A 12,015-nucleotide genomic window follows, 5' to 3' on the forward strand; every position below is an offset into this window, starting at 1 on the left:
AGCATGACGCCCAGATCTTGGTTTCAATACCATTTTCTGTTAAAAGGAATCAGAGCTCCTTGGAGAAACAGCTGACTCTAGGGCTGGCCGCAGAATGCACACAGTGCCAAAGCGAGGGCGTGCTGGGGGCGAGGGGCGAGGGGCGAGGGGTGAGGGGCGTGTCACAGGACACAGGGCCCACACAGACCTCCCGTTCCCATAGCTGCAGCAACTGAGCAACAAAATAAAGTCACATCAGAGTATAACCCAACGTGTAAAATCAACATCTGTATTTCCATCCCGATACAAAAAAACGATTAGGTGTCCCCTGTGCAGGGTGTAGATGGCCCAGGCCTGACTTCTTCTAGGGAGCACAGGCAGACCATGGTGGGGAGCCTGAGCAGGCCCAGAGTGCAGCCATTTCAGAAGACGGCGCTCTTGCCTTTCTGTGCCAGAGTCATAAGCTGACTGTCCCCTCCCCATACCTTCCTACCCTTCCCCATGGTGCCCAGAGGGCCCCTGGCACCTGCCCAACCACCAGCCCAGTTAGCTCAAGAGGCACCACACGTCTGTCTGGGTGCACACCTGTCCCCAGGATACGAGCAAGCAACAGCCGCTTACAGGATCCTCGCCTCACCAGCACTCCTGGGCTGGGTCCCCACATCCCCGCGGGGCATTGGCTGGTGGCCCTGTCGCCCCTGCGGAATCCAGCTGGGGGGCAACAGCTTCCCCGCTGACCGGGCAGCCCTGAGACCTAGGGGCTTCCTGCAGCCACAGGGGACCAATGGGCACTCGCTCCGGCCTCTGTGTTCATGGTCCTCACGGCTCTGTTTGCTCCCCAGTGACACAGCACATGAAGCAGCTCCTGGACAGGAACTCTAAGAAGAAGTCCAAGTTGAGAAAGAAACCCAAGCCCTATGTTGAGGAGCCAGATGGTAGGGCCTCTCTCTGCAGCCCCTGCGCTGCTCTGCACAGCTCTGCTCTGGCCTCGGCCACCTGGCCTCTCTAACCGCTTCTGGGCTGGGGTTGGGCACTAACCATCAGCCTCCAGCCTCCTGAGCCGGCTGGAGGCCCTGGTACTGACGGGCTCCTGGGAGAAGACGCACGCGCCTCCAGCTCAGGCCTCCTTGGAGCCCTGGCTCAGAACCACACCCTGCCCAAGCTCTAGGGAAGCCGTTCACCTGAGGTTGCCCTCCCTGGGGGGGAACTGAGGACTGCTGCTGTCAGGCTCACCTCCCCCTTCTTCACTCTGCTTACCTGCTCCTTCTCCCCTGAGCTACTCCACTGGGTCCTTCCTCAGGGCTGCCCTGGGCAGGAGAAGGGGCAGTTGGAACCCAGGATTCCTGCTGCTCTTGGTCTTGCTGGCACAGGAGTCGAAGGAGCTTTGAGCTCCTGCCTGAGCCCACTTCTTGAGAGTTAGCTACAGCAGCAGGTGGGTCTGGGGGTGCAATGATCCTGTCCCTGGGACCTGCAGCCTGGGGTGCTGTGGGGGGAGGAGTGTCTGCCTGGTGCAGCAGCGGAGACTCTGGGAGACCACCTTTCGTCCCTCTGTGGGCCTGTCTCCCGACCTGTAACAGGATGGGTGTGTCCTGGTGAGTCCTGGCGAGGCCAGACGGGCAGTGGGCTTGGAGCAGAACACCCACAACACTGCCAGGGTTTCCCTGGGCTGCCCATGGGCACTGCTCACCCCACGCACTCAGCGGACACCCCACGTCCTGGCCCAGGAGGCTGTGCCCACTGCAGCACATGGTACAGAGCGGTCTGTGCACTTGTGGCCTCAGCCTGTGGTCCACCCTGTGATACCAGCCTCTGCGGTCAGCCCTTCAGCCCCTGGGAGACAGGTGTCCCCGTCCCGTCCTGCAGAGGAGAGGCCTCGGGCCACAAAGGCTGCATCTGGCCAGTCACCAGCTGAGAGGTGGCAGCCTCTGGGTCTTTAGATCATAGCCTGTAGGAGAGGCTGGATTAGGCCCCAGGAAGCCTTGGGACAAGGTCAGGGGTGTCTCCCACAGTCCCCAAGACTAAGGAGAGGAGGCACTCCCCAGAGGGGAGTAGGCCTGCCCCAGTGTGAGGGCCAGCAACAGCTGCAAAGTGCTCCCTGGCCTCCATTGCTGGAGCACCGTCCATTCCAAACAGAGCTCCCGGAAGGGCCACGTCCACAGCGGGCTCAGAGGCGGCACCTAGGGTTCTCTGCCAGGGTCAGTGTTCCCAGGGGCCTGAGAGAGAGCCTCTAGGTGCAAGCATCACGAGAAAGGTTTGGGGTTGGTTTTTTTTGTTTGTTTGTTTGTTTGTTTTTAATTTCTTTATTGATTAAGGTGTCACATATTTGTCCTCATGGGGTTGGTTTTTTGTTTAGTTGGCTTACTTTAAAAAAGAATCCCCTTGTCAGTTTAAATGACAAAACTCTTATGAAAATTAGAAATGAAAAGCTTTTTATGACTAAGACATGTAGAATGTGTTTTCTAAATATTTTTTTTTTAATTTTTAGAGAGGAAGGAGAGGGAGAGAGAAAGCATGGATGTGAGAGCGAAACATTGATCCGCTGCCTCCTGCACACCCCCTACCCAGGATCGAGCCCACAGCCGGGGCATGTGGTCTGGCTGGGATGGAACAGCAGCCTTTCCATCAGGGGACGCTGCCCAGCCACTGGGCCACACTGGCCAGGGCTGTTAGTGTTTTTTACCCTGGGGTCCAAGGACCCCCATGTCCGCAAAAAACTGACTTCTTTAAAAGACTCAGACGTTTTGAGTTGAGACTTGGGTCTAGAGGCTTCCCTTGGGCAAGCAGGCCGGCCCAGCAGGGTACAGTCCAGCCCACCTGTCTCTCTGTCCCTTGGTCTGTAGCTGGCCAGATGCCCCTCTGGGCTTGGCCTCACTGTGTGTTCTCTGTCCCGCTGCTGCTCCCCTTCTCGTCCCCCCTCTGGGCTCCATATGTTCCAGACCCACCTAAGCAAGGTCTCCTCCTCTCCCTCCTCCGTTCTCATCCCTGTGTCTGGAGAGCCCTGGCCAAGGCCCCTGAGGTCCTTGCCCTTCGAATGCTGCCAACCCCCCAGCGAGAAGGTGGGCTGGCAGGGGCAGAGGTGGAGGAAGCTGCAGACTCTGAAGGCAATCCTTGCAAGGCATGGTCTTTCCAGGGCACTGTCCTCCCAGCGACACCCAGGCTCAGACACAGGGTATCCCCTCCACACTCGTCCCCTCCACACCGTGGACCAGGCCTGGGCCTCCCTCTCCTGACTCCCACCCAGGCAGCCCTCAGCCCCACAGGTATGGGGTCCTGGGGCCAAAGCCCTCTCCCAGGGCAGCCCAGGGTTCCCATGAGGAGAAGGGCTGCAGGAGAGCAGAGCCCAGTGTCCAGCCAGCCCGACCTCCCCTAGTGCTGGCCCAGCACAGCACGTCCCGAGGTCCCCTAGGTACTGCACGGAGATGGCTCTGCAGGGCCAGCAGGGGAGGGAGCCTGAGGTTTGGAGGCCCTGGAACTCAGGCCTTGCCCTGTCCTTTCTGCGACTCCTCCTGGGGAACAGACCTGCAACCCAAACTGCCCTTCCTGGACGGACGGGAGGAGGGCGGGCCAGCAGAGAGGTTCCTCCTCCACCCTGGCTCTTCTGGAGGTGGGAGAAGTGCCCCTTGCTTCTGTGTGTTCTGCTCCAGAGGACAGCTCTGGAGAATGAGAACCCACTGCCCTGGGCTGGGGGGGCAGGAGCCTGCTGGCCACCCGGGCGCTGGCCGAGGTTGCCTCTCTCACTCCTCTGCTGCTTCCTCTCTCAGTCACGGGCTGGCTGCAGCCCCTGTACCACACACCTCCACGCCAGACTGACCAGCACCCGTTCTTTTCCAGGGGTGGCGATAAGCACATATGCCAAGTACTGCTACCACAAGCTGCAGAAGGCAGCCCTGACGGGGGCCAAGAAGGTACACGTGTCTCCTGGGACAGCCTGTCAGGGTGGGGCGGCGGGACTCTCAGGCAGCCTACACATGGGGGCAATGACAGCCACGGTGTGGAAGGTGCCGGAGAGAGTCCACTGGGATGGGCAGCCAGGAGTGCACCCCCAGGTCAGGAGCCAATGCAGACAGAGGGGCGTGTGGCTGGGCCAGGGCTTCAGGCCACCAGTCTTCATGAGGGTGGCAGCAACCCCAGCTGCCCCAGGCTTGCCACCTTCTGGCTGGTGTGGCTGGGTTCAGAGGGCAGGCCGAGGGGACACCCCTCCCTAAGGGTACTGTCCTGCTCCTTTGCTCACACCGGACCACCCACCAGCCATGGAGGTCTGAGAGCCCAGACTCATCACAGGCTCCTGCCAAGGAGGGGCCTCACCCCACAGACGGGTGAGCCCGTCCCACATGGGCAGGTGGGCAGGTGGTTCCAGCAGCACCCTCCCCTACTGCTTCCTTGACATCTGCCTAGTGGGGACCTCCCCCACCTGGACAAGCTTGGCAGCCACACCCCTTCCCACAGCCATCTGCCCTCTGGCTCCAGTAGAGGCAGGAGGCCTCCTCACACCGCCAGCTGGGCCTTGTTCCTGGACTGTTGGGACCTGTAGCCGTCCCCTTCCGTCTGCCCTGGGGGTAGTATCTGCACCCCTCCCCCTCGTCCCTTTCCACCCACTACTCCACCCAGGAACCTCTCAGACCTTCTACACCTGACCTCTCACCTCTGTTGAGGGCACCTGCCCCCCACTATCCCAGAGCCTGGTCTCCCCTTTGAATGCATTGCTCCAGCCCTGCCATAGACTTCAGAAGTCACCACTGCACCCACCTCGGCCCCTCTGCACCCCCCAGTGTGATCGACTATGGCCCCCGTCCACCAGCCTGGCCCCTCTGGCCCAGGCAGCTCTGACTGGCTGCCCAGAATCATTCCCACCCTCTCCCCTCAGGCTTCTGGGTGCTGCAGGCGGCCCAGCAGGAGGCTGCTGGTGACTGGCCAGGGAGTCGGGGTGTCCCCAGCTCTGGCTGGGCAGAAACCTGGAATTCAAGGGTGTAGGGAGCGGAGATTCTTGGACAGAGAGGAGGGGGTGGCCAAGCCAAGGGTATTCCTGGGGGTGGGGGCTGGGAGCTAGGCCTGGCAGGACAGAGCAGCTGTCTTTGCAGGGACTGAAGAAACCCAACGTGGAGGAGATCCGGCACGCCAAGAACGCGGTGTTCAGCCCGTCCATGTTCGGCAGTGCCCTGCCGGAGATCATGAGCATGCAGAAGGAGCGCTACCCAGAGCGGCAGCTGCCCTGGGTGCAGACCCGGCTGTCCGAGGAGGTGCTGGCGCTCAACGGTGACCAGACAGAAGGCATCTTCAGGTGCCCAAGGCCTGGGCGTGGGGGTGGGGGTGGGGGTGGGGGTGGAGGCGGCTCCACTGTGTCTGGGACTTCAAAGCAGCCAGTGAGGCCAGCATTCGTTCAGGTGGGGAAAGGCACCCTGAGAGGCAGGGCAGGCCATCCTCAGGAGACAGGGCCAGGCGGGAGGGCTGGCTGGGTCAGTGCCTCTGCAGAAATGGCCGCCAGGGCTCGGGGAATGCTGGGAGTCCAGCCATGAGCAGGCTGAGATGGAAGCCATGAGTGGCAGCAACCCAGCCGTCGGTCCTCACCGTGACAGGATGACAAATCCCTGTCCCATGGGCAGTGGTACTTGTCCCGTCACCTGCTGTCACGACTCACCTGCCCAGGCCCCAGAACAGCTGCTGGGTAAACGGAGGCTTGTGGGTTTGGCCTCAGCGCCCTAAAGAGGAACACACATGTATGGGAGTGGGAAGGAGGCCCATGCGGCGGGGGTCGGGGTGAGGAGGGGCGGCTGGGAAGCCAGGCTCCTCCTCCCTGACACCCTCCTCCTGCTCAGAGTTCCCGGGGACATTGACGAAGTGAACGCCCTGAAGCTCCAGGTGGACCAGTGGAAGGTGCCCACAGGCCTGGAGGACCCCCATGTCCCTGGTGAGCCCCAGGCCCCTGGGCAGCAGGAGCAGGCCCAGTCCAGGTGATGTAGCGGCTCCCGGTTCATTTCTAGCAAGGGCCGCCTCCTGTCCACTGGACAGCCACCCTGGGTCCTCCATCCAGCCTTGCCTGCTCACAGCAGCTGCACAGCCCTCCCTCAAAGAAGCCATATTTTGGGCCTGGATCCGTCCCGGCTCTCAGGTCCGTAACCTCCATAGGCCGGGGTCATCGCAGCCCACCTCTGCCGGGTGGAAGTCAGCCCTCAGGCTGCCTGCTGCCTGCCCCCTCCCCCGCAAGGCCCCTTTCACGCTCTTGTTGCGGAGTCTGTTAGGTGGTCCATACTGCTCTCTGCCCAGGGGTGCCAGCCCTTGGGCCTGGCTGAGCCGCTCACTGTGTCTGCAGCGTCTCTGCTGAAGCTGTGGTACCGGGAGCTGGAGGAGCCCCTGATCCCGCACGAGTTCTACGAGCAGTGCATCGCTCAGTACGAGAGCCCAGAGGCTGCCGTGGCCGTGGTGCACTCGCTGCCCCGCATCAACCGCCTGGTGCTGTGCTACCTCATCCGCTTCCTCCAGGTGTGTGGGGGCCCTCGGACGCCACGCCCCCCCCCCCAGTCCAGGCACACCCCGCCCCACCTTATGCCCCTCCCAGGCATGCCCTGCCCCTGCCCACCAGCCACTGCCTCTCGCAGGTGTTCGTGCAGCCTGCCAACGTGGCCATCACCAAAATGGATGTAAGCAACCTGGCCATGGTGATGGCGCCCAACTGCCTGCGCTGCCGATCCGACGACCCGCGCGTCATCTTCGAGAACACTCGCAAGGAAATGTCCTTCTTGCGCGTGCTCATCCAGCACCTGGACACCAGTTTCATGGAGGGCGTGCTATAGCGCGTGGGCTGAGGGACCGAGGGTGGGGACAGAGCCAGGCTCGGTGCACCAGGGCAGGGGAGCACGTGGGGAGGGGGGAGGGAATGCCCCAGCCATGGAGGTAGCATGCCAGGCTCCGGCCATGCCCGACCCAGCCCTGGAACATCCCCCCTCCCCCAGGACTCAGCCAGGGTAGAGGGACTTTGAGAAGGGTGCCTCTGACTCCACCTGCCTCATGGCCAGTGCCGGGGTACTGCCCGTCCCCCACCACAAGCCAGCCAGGGTCAGCCCCAAGAAAGTGCCTTCTGTTTCCTGGAGCCAAGTGACACTGCCCCACAGGCGCCGAGGGCACAGCTGCCTCCCAGGGGCTCCTGTGCTCAGCCTGGGCCTGGTGTGGGCCCTCCCAGGTCGCCTCTCTCTCCCTCAATCTTCTGACCTGCAGTTTCCTCCCTCCTCAGCCCCCCATTCCCTAGCCACCTGTGGCCTCCAGCATACTAACTGCACAGGAGTTTGGGGGCTCCAGGACACTGGGCTAACCAACATCTGAGCCTGGCCCAGGCAGAGCCCGGCAGGCTATCTCTGGGTGGGGAGGGACCCCCAAACCAAAGTCCTCTGAGGGGGCAGGCGTGGGCAGGCATTCTTGGGGCAGGGTGGCGGGGGGGAACGAGAGTATTTTTTCTTGGTGTAACTATAAATTCAGAATCTATCCTGCAGCCCAACCCTCCTGTGTATAGAGATATAAATAGAGGGAAAGATATAAGAACTACATTTGCTAATGACATAGTTTTAACCCAAATGCTATTTATCTCCAAGCCATCCTAACCCGTCCTCTGTGCAGAGCAAGTTACCATTCCTTTTTCTTCTCCACTTCTTGGCTTCTGACCAAAAACCAGACCCTGCCCCTCCCCAGGGGGAGAGGGAAGGAGCTGAGGGCGCCCAGGACTGCCCTTCCTGGAGGCCAGAGCTGGGGAGAGGGGACCCCTAGACTCTCAGTTTGTACATTTTCCATTTTGGAATTTTCAGTTTCAATTACAAAACTTAATTTCTCCCCAGTTTTTATATATATATATATTTTTAGAGTTGAGTTTTTATTTATTAAAAAAGCCCAGCCCTGCAGCAGCTCGGGTACCCTTGGATGGTGTGTCCTCAGTCAGGTGATTTTGGGCCTGAATGGGGCGACCTAGCCACAGACTTGCTCTGACGCATGGACTGAAGAGGTGACAACTGTGTGAATAAAGTACATATGGAAACTTGGGAGCCATGGTCGCTGATGTTCCTAAGGGTGGCTGCGGGGGTATGGCCAGCCGGTTGCTGGTAAGGGCCTCTGGATGGACAGGCCAGAGAATGGGGGAAGGGGGAGAGCAAGGCTGCTGGGGAGACGGGTACCAAGGAAGCAACCCAGGCCAGGAAGGATACTGATTCTGGGCCACCTGTGGTCACTGGGGTAATGGACTTGACTCCGAAAATCCAGGATTACCCGGGGGTTGGGCCTTTTCTGATCCGCCCTCCCCCAACCCGGCATAGGCTTCTGGGCAGTGTTGGTTCACTATTCAGCACCTGGTTGGACACCCAGACTCTGCTGCACCGGGCTGGCTGCCTAGGGATCGGAAAGAAGACAGGCAGGCACATGCGGGCCCGCCTGCACCCCACCCGCATCTGACCACACGGCGGGTTGCCCCACAGGCCCAGAAAAGCAAGTGTCCGGGCCGCCCGGAGGAGTCCGGCACGCGGGAGCCGCCAGAACCGGTGACCTCCTCCGCCGTCCCCGGGAGCCGCCAGAACCGGTGACCTCCTCCGCCGTCCCCGGAACCCGAAGCGCGAGGCCTTGGCCGCGGGGGGACGCGTATTGACGCAGCGCCTCCACCACCTGACTCGCCGGCCGCTTCCGGCGCGGGAGGAGGATGTGGCCTGTGTGTGTGTGCGGGGCGCTCCGGGCCTGGGCGCTGCCCTTGGCGCGGGCCTCGGGGTCGCGGGCCTGCAGTGGGGCTGGGGGCGTTGCCTACACTCAGGGCCAGAGCCCAGCGCCCCGCACCCGCGAGTACTTTTACTACGTGGACCACCAGGGCCAGGTGGGCCGGAGGACCACTGGGGGGGCGGGCCGGAAGGGGGGCGGGTCCGTTAGACCAACGAGCGCGTGTGAACTGTGGCCAAGCGCTGGGGAGACCCGCCCTCGGGTCTTAGCTCTGGAGGGTTGGTCGTCCCTCTCCTTCCCCCCTTCGCCCTCCCCCCCCCCGGCGCCCCCAGCTGCCAGCTCTACACGTGTCTGCACCCCCAGTTCCTTCCCACCTTCAGCCTCCAGTCCTGGGCTGCCCCGCCTGCTTTGGAAGCCCTGGCGGGGGGCAATGGCCACACCCAGGAGGAAGCCAGTCAGGTAGCCCCGCAGAGAATGTGGCACCTGATTAGAAGCTTGAGGTTAAAGACGCGGAAAAGGCCGCTTCAGTGAACCTGAAGCCGGGCCCGGGTGCGGGCCGATCCGGGGAATGGGAAGGGCCCGGGTTCCCTCTATGCGCTCCTCTGTACACGATGTGCACAGACGAGCAAAGGAAGCGGACACAGGCCCGGCCAAGGGCTATAAAGACCTTCCCGCCTCTGGCAGGCCGGTCGGCCGGCCGGCCGGGACTCATGGGTACCGCCTGTCCCTCTGTCTGCAGCTTTTCCTGGATGACTCCAAAATGAAGAATTTCATCACCTGTTTCAAAGGTACTGCTGCGCCCTCCTCTCCCACCTTCCTTCTCCCTTCGGGGAAGGCTTCGGAGGGCTTCGCTCCCCAACCCCGCCCGCGGCAGGGGCTGGGCATCCTGAGCTCCCGAGCTCCACGATCTAGTGAGGTCAGGGCGGCCCTCCGACTGCCGGCGCCAGCCCCGGGCGTGGCCCTGGGGTAACGGGGCCTGGCATGGTGAGCAGCTCGTGTCCTTCGCCTCCCCAGACCTGCAGTTCCTGGTCACCTTCTTCTCCCGTCTGAGACCCAACCGCAGCGGGCGCTACGAGGCCTCCTTCCCCTTCCTTTCTCCCTGCGGCAGGGAGCGCAACTTCCTGCGCTGCGAGGACCGACCCGTGGTCTTTACGCATCTGCTGGCTGCAGGCCCCGGGTCCCCGCGCCTCTCATACTGCGGCGGCGGCGAGGCGCTTGCTGTGCCCTTCGAGCCCGAGCGCCTGCTGCCCCTGGTCACCAACGGGCGCCTGTACCACCCGGCACCGGAACGCGCAGGGGGCGTAGGTCTGGTGCGCTCGGCCCTGGCCTTCGAGCTCAGCGCCTGCTTCGAGTACCCGCCCGGTGCGTCCACGGTGCCCTCCCACGTGCACTGGCAGGGCCAACGCCTCCCCCTCACCATGGATCTGGCCCCACTGCTGCTCGACGCCCCCTCGCCCTGAGTGTCAGGCGGGAGGCCGCGGGCCCTGAGCTCGCCTCTCGCCCGCGTCGCTGCGCACGCGCCACCTGGAGCGCGCGCAGGCCGCGTGCGCGTGCGCGGCGGGGAGCATCTAGGCCCCGCCCCTCCCGGCGCTGTCCGAGGTGCTGCCGCGGTCGGTCCCCGACCGAATGCCGGAAGGGGCCCGGGCCCTTATACTCCCTCCCGATCTGGGGTGTCCTCTGCTTCCGCCCGCGCTCGCGACAGCAGGTCCGGACGACCGAGCGGGAGGTGCAGGGGCTCCAGTGTGCGTGAGCGACCGGCGCCCGCCCCTCCCCCGCCCGGGCTGCTCCGTGGGCTGGGGCGCCGTGGGCTCGGCGGGGGAGCCGCGCCGCAGGAGCGTCAGGTGAGGGGGCGCCCGAACCAAGGTCAGCGGGCGTGGGGCGGGATCGGGGCCGTCTACTGCGCGCACCGAGGATGTGCGACCTGGCGGGACCACGCCCTGCCCTGAATCGCTCGGAACCGACCCGTGCTCTGGGGATGCAGGCAACGCCTTGGGGTACCGAGGTGCCTGGGTCGGTTTTCATTCTGCACCCGATGGGGTCGCAGGGCTTCCTCCCACCCCACCCCCCCGCACAGGCAGTGTCAGCCATCTCGAAGCCTATGCGTGACGCCTGACTCCCTGAGTAAAAGGATTTGTGTACAGGCCTCCCAGGCTCCTCCCGCCTGGACCCTCATCCCTGCCCAGCTGGCCCTGTGACATGGCTCCCCCCATCTAGGGGTGCCCGTATGATCAGCAGTGCCCTGAGTCCTGAGGAGGAAGCCAAGAACCTTCTCTACTGGAGAGGCCTTGCCCCTGGAAGATGGATGTGGGCAAGCCCTTTTGCTCAAGGAGATGAGAGCCAGGGGCCAAGAGAAATCCCCTGGCTTCTTGGGGCTCGCAAACATTCTGACACCAGGGAGCTGCCTCTGCCTGGGCCAAAGCTACTCCATTAAAGCTTTTGCTGTGCCTACTTCATCTCTAGTGACTTTTAAGTAATCACTTTAGGGCAAGATTTAAAAAACCAGCAAGGCCACCTAGTTCCTTTCTACAAGACTCACTCTTAATAGCAGAAAACCTGGTGAACAGGGGGGTGCTCAGAGCAGGTACCACTTGAGGTGGCACTTGAGGCTGGGTGACAGCCAACCCTCAGCCCTGCCATCCTGGTTGGTTTCTCAGCCCAGATCCCCACCTTTAAAACTGGACTCCTTGTGCCTGGAACTAGATCCAGGCCTTCCCGTCTCTCTAGGATCACAGTTGCATGTGCATAAATCCACAACACACCACATTCCTTCAGTCCAGAAAGTCACTGTTGAAACTACACTAGAAACCCAGTTGGTGGCCCAACCATTCCAGGGCCCCGCTGTCCCCCAAAGAGGCACCTTTTTGGGAGCCAGCATGAAGAACACAGGCCCATAGCTTGGGAAATGTTCTTGTCACTTGCTTCATCATCCTACTCTCTTAACAAGTTCCCACAGAACAAGCCCTCATTCCAGTAAGCTGTTCCACCCACCCCACTCCTGGGCAGGACAAAGGAGGGCCTGGATTTTTCTGTGGCTCTTGACTCCTCTAAGACTAGTTCTGCCCTGCCTCCCATCAAGTGACCTTATTCGGGGGTTACAAAAGGGACCTCTGCTCTGGGTTCTGGGCCTTACAGAGCAGAGTCCACATGTACAAGGGGTGGTATTTGCTCCTCCCGCTCTGGCCCAGGCTTGGGGAACGGCTCTGGACTTCACCACCCACATGCTCCCAAGTCCATATCACCATACCTTACACCAGCCTCTTGCAATGTAGGTCCAGAGTGGCTAGTTGGGAGGGTGTAGAGGGCAGTGCTACCTAGACAGACATGCTCATGGCTGGGCGGGAAGCCTCCGTGCCAGGA

The 12,015-nt window shown here is 62.1% G+C and overlaps 2 protein-coding genes across 2 annotated transcripts in view; both read left to right on the forward strand.

Annotated features, from left to right (window-relative positions):
- The window catches only part of ARHGAP39 (Rho GTPase activating protein 39), a 37,820-nt gene extending 30,444 nt beyond the window's left edge, over window positions 1-7,376 (forward strand). The window contains exons 7-12 of the mRNA XM_054708612.1: window positions 822-914; window positions 3,811-3,884; window positions 5,058-5,257; window positions 5,793-5,884; window positions 6,287-6,456; window positions 6,573-7,376. Of these exons, the coding sequence (XP_054564587.1) occupies window positions 822-914; window positions 3,811-3,884; window positions 5,058-5,257; window positions 5,793-5,884; window positions 6,287-6,456; window positions 6,573-6,767 (824 nt within the window). The 3' untranslated portion in view covers window positions 6,768-7,376. The remainder of the gene's footprint in view (window positions 1-821; window positions 915-3,810; window positions 3,885-5,057; window positions 5,258-5,792; window positions 5,885-6,286; window positions 6,457-6,572) is intronic.
- Window positions 7,377-8,610: 1,234 nt separating this feature from the next.
- C19H8orf82 (chromosome 19 C8orf82 homolog) lies at window positions 8,611-11,106 on the forward strand. Its single transcript, XM_008159684.3, has 3 exons — window positions 8,611-8,815; window positions 9,398-9,446; window positions 9,673-11,106. The coding sequence occupies exons 1-3, from the start codon at window positions 8,648-8,650 to the stop codon at window positions 10,116-10,118; spliced, it is 663 nt and encodes a 220-aa protein (XP_008157906.2). The 5' UTR covers window positions 8,611-8,647; the 3' UTR covers window positions 10,119-11,106.
- Window positions 11,107-12,015: the final 909 nt, after the last annotated feature.

Source organism: Eptesicus fuscus, chromosome 19 (genome assembly GCF_027574615.1).
Source record: "Eptesicus fuscus isolate TK198812 chromosome 19, DD_ASM_mEF_20220401, whole genome shotgun sequence".
NCBI classification, from domain to species: Eukaryota; Metazoa; Chordata; class Mammalia; order Chiroptera; family Vespertilionidae; genus Eptesicus; species Eptesicus fuscus.

What these genes read in the sequence shown, in the direction of transcription:
- C19H8orf82 (XM_008159684.3), top strand. Translation starts at nt 8,648, where the DNA reads ATGTGGCCTGTGTGTGTGTGCGGGGCGCTCCGGGCCTGGGCGCTGCCC. An exon ending in ACGTGGACCACCAGGGCCAG is followed by an intron (nt 8,816 to 9,397) that starts GTGGGCCGGAGG and finishes CTCTGTCTGCAG; the next exon opens with CTTTTCCTGGATGACTCCAA. An exon ending in TTTCATCACCTGTTTCAAAG is followed by an intron (nt 9,447 to 9,672) that starts GTACTGCTGCGC and finishes TCGCCTCCCCAG; the next exon opens with ACCTGCAGTTCCTGGTCACC.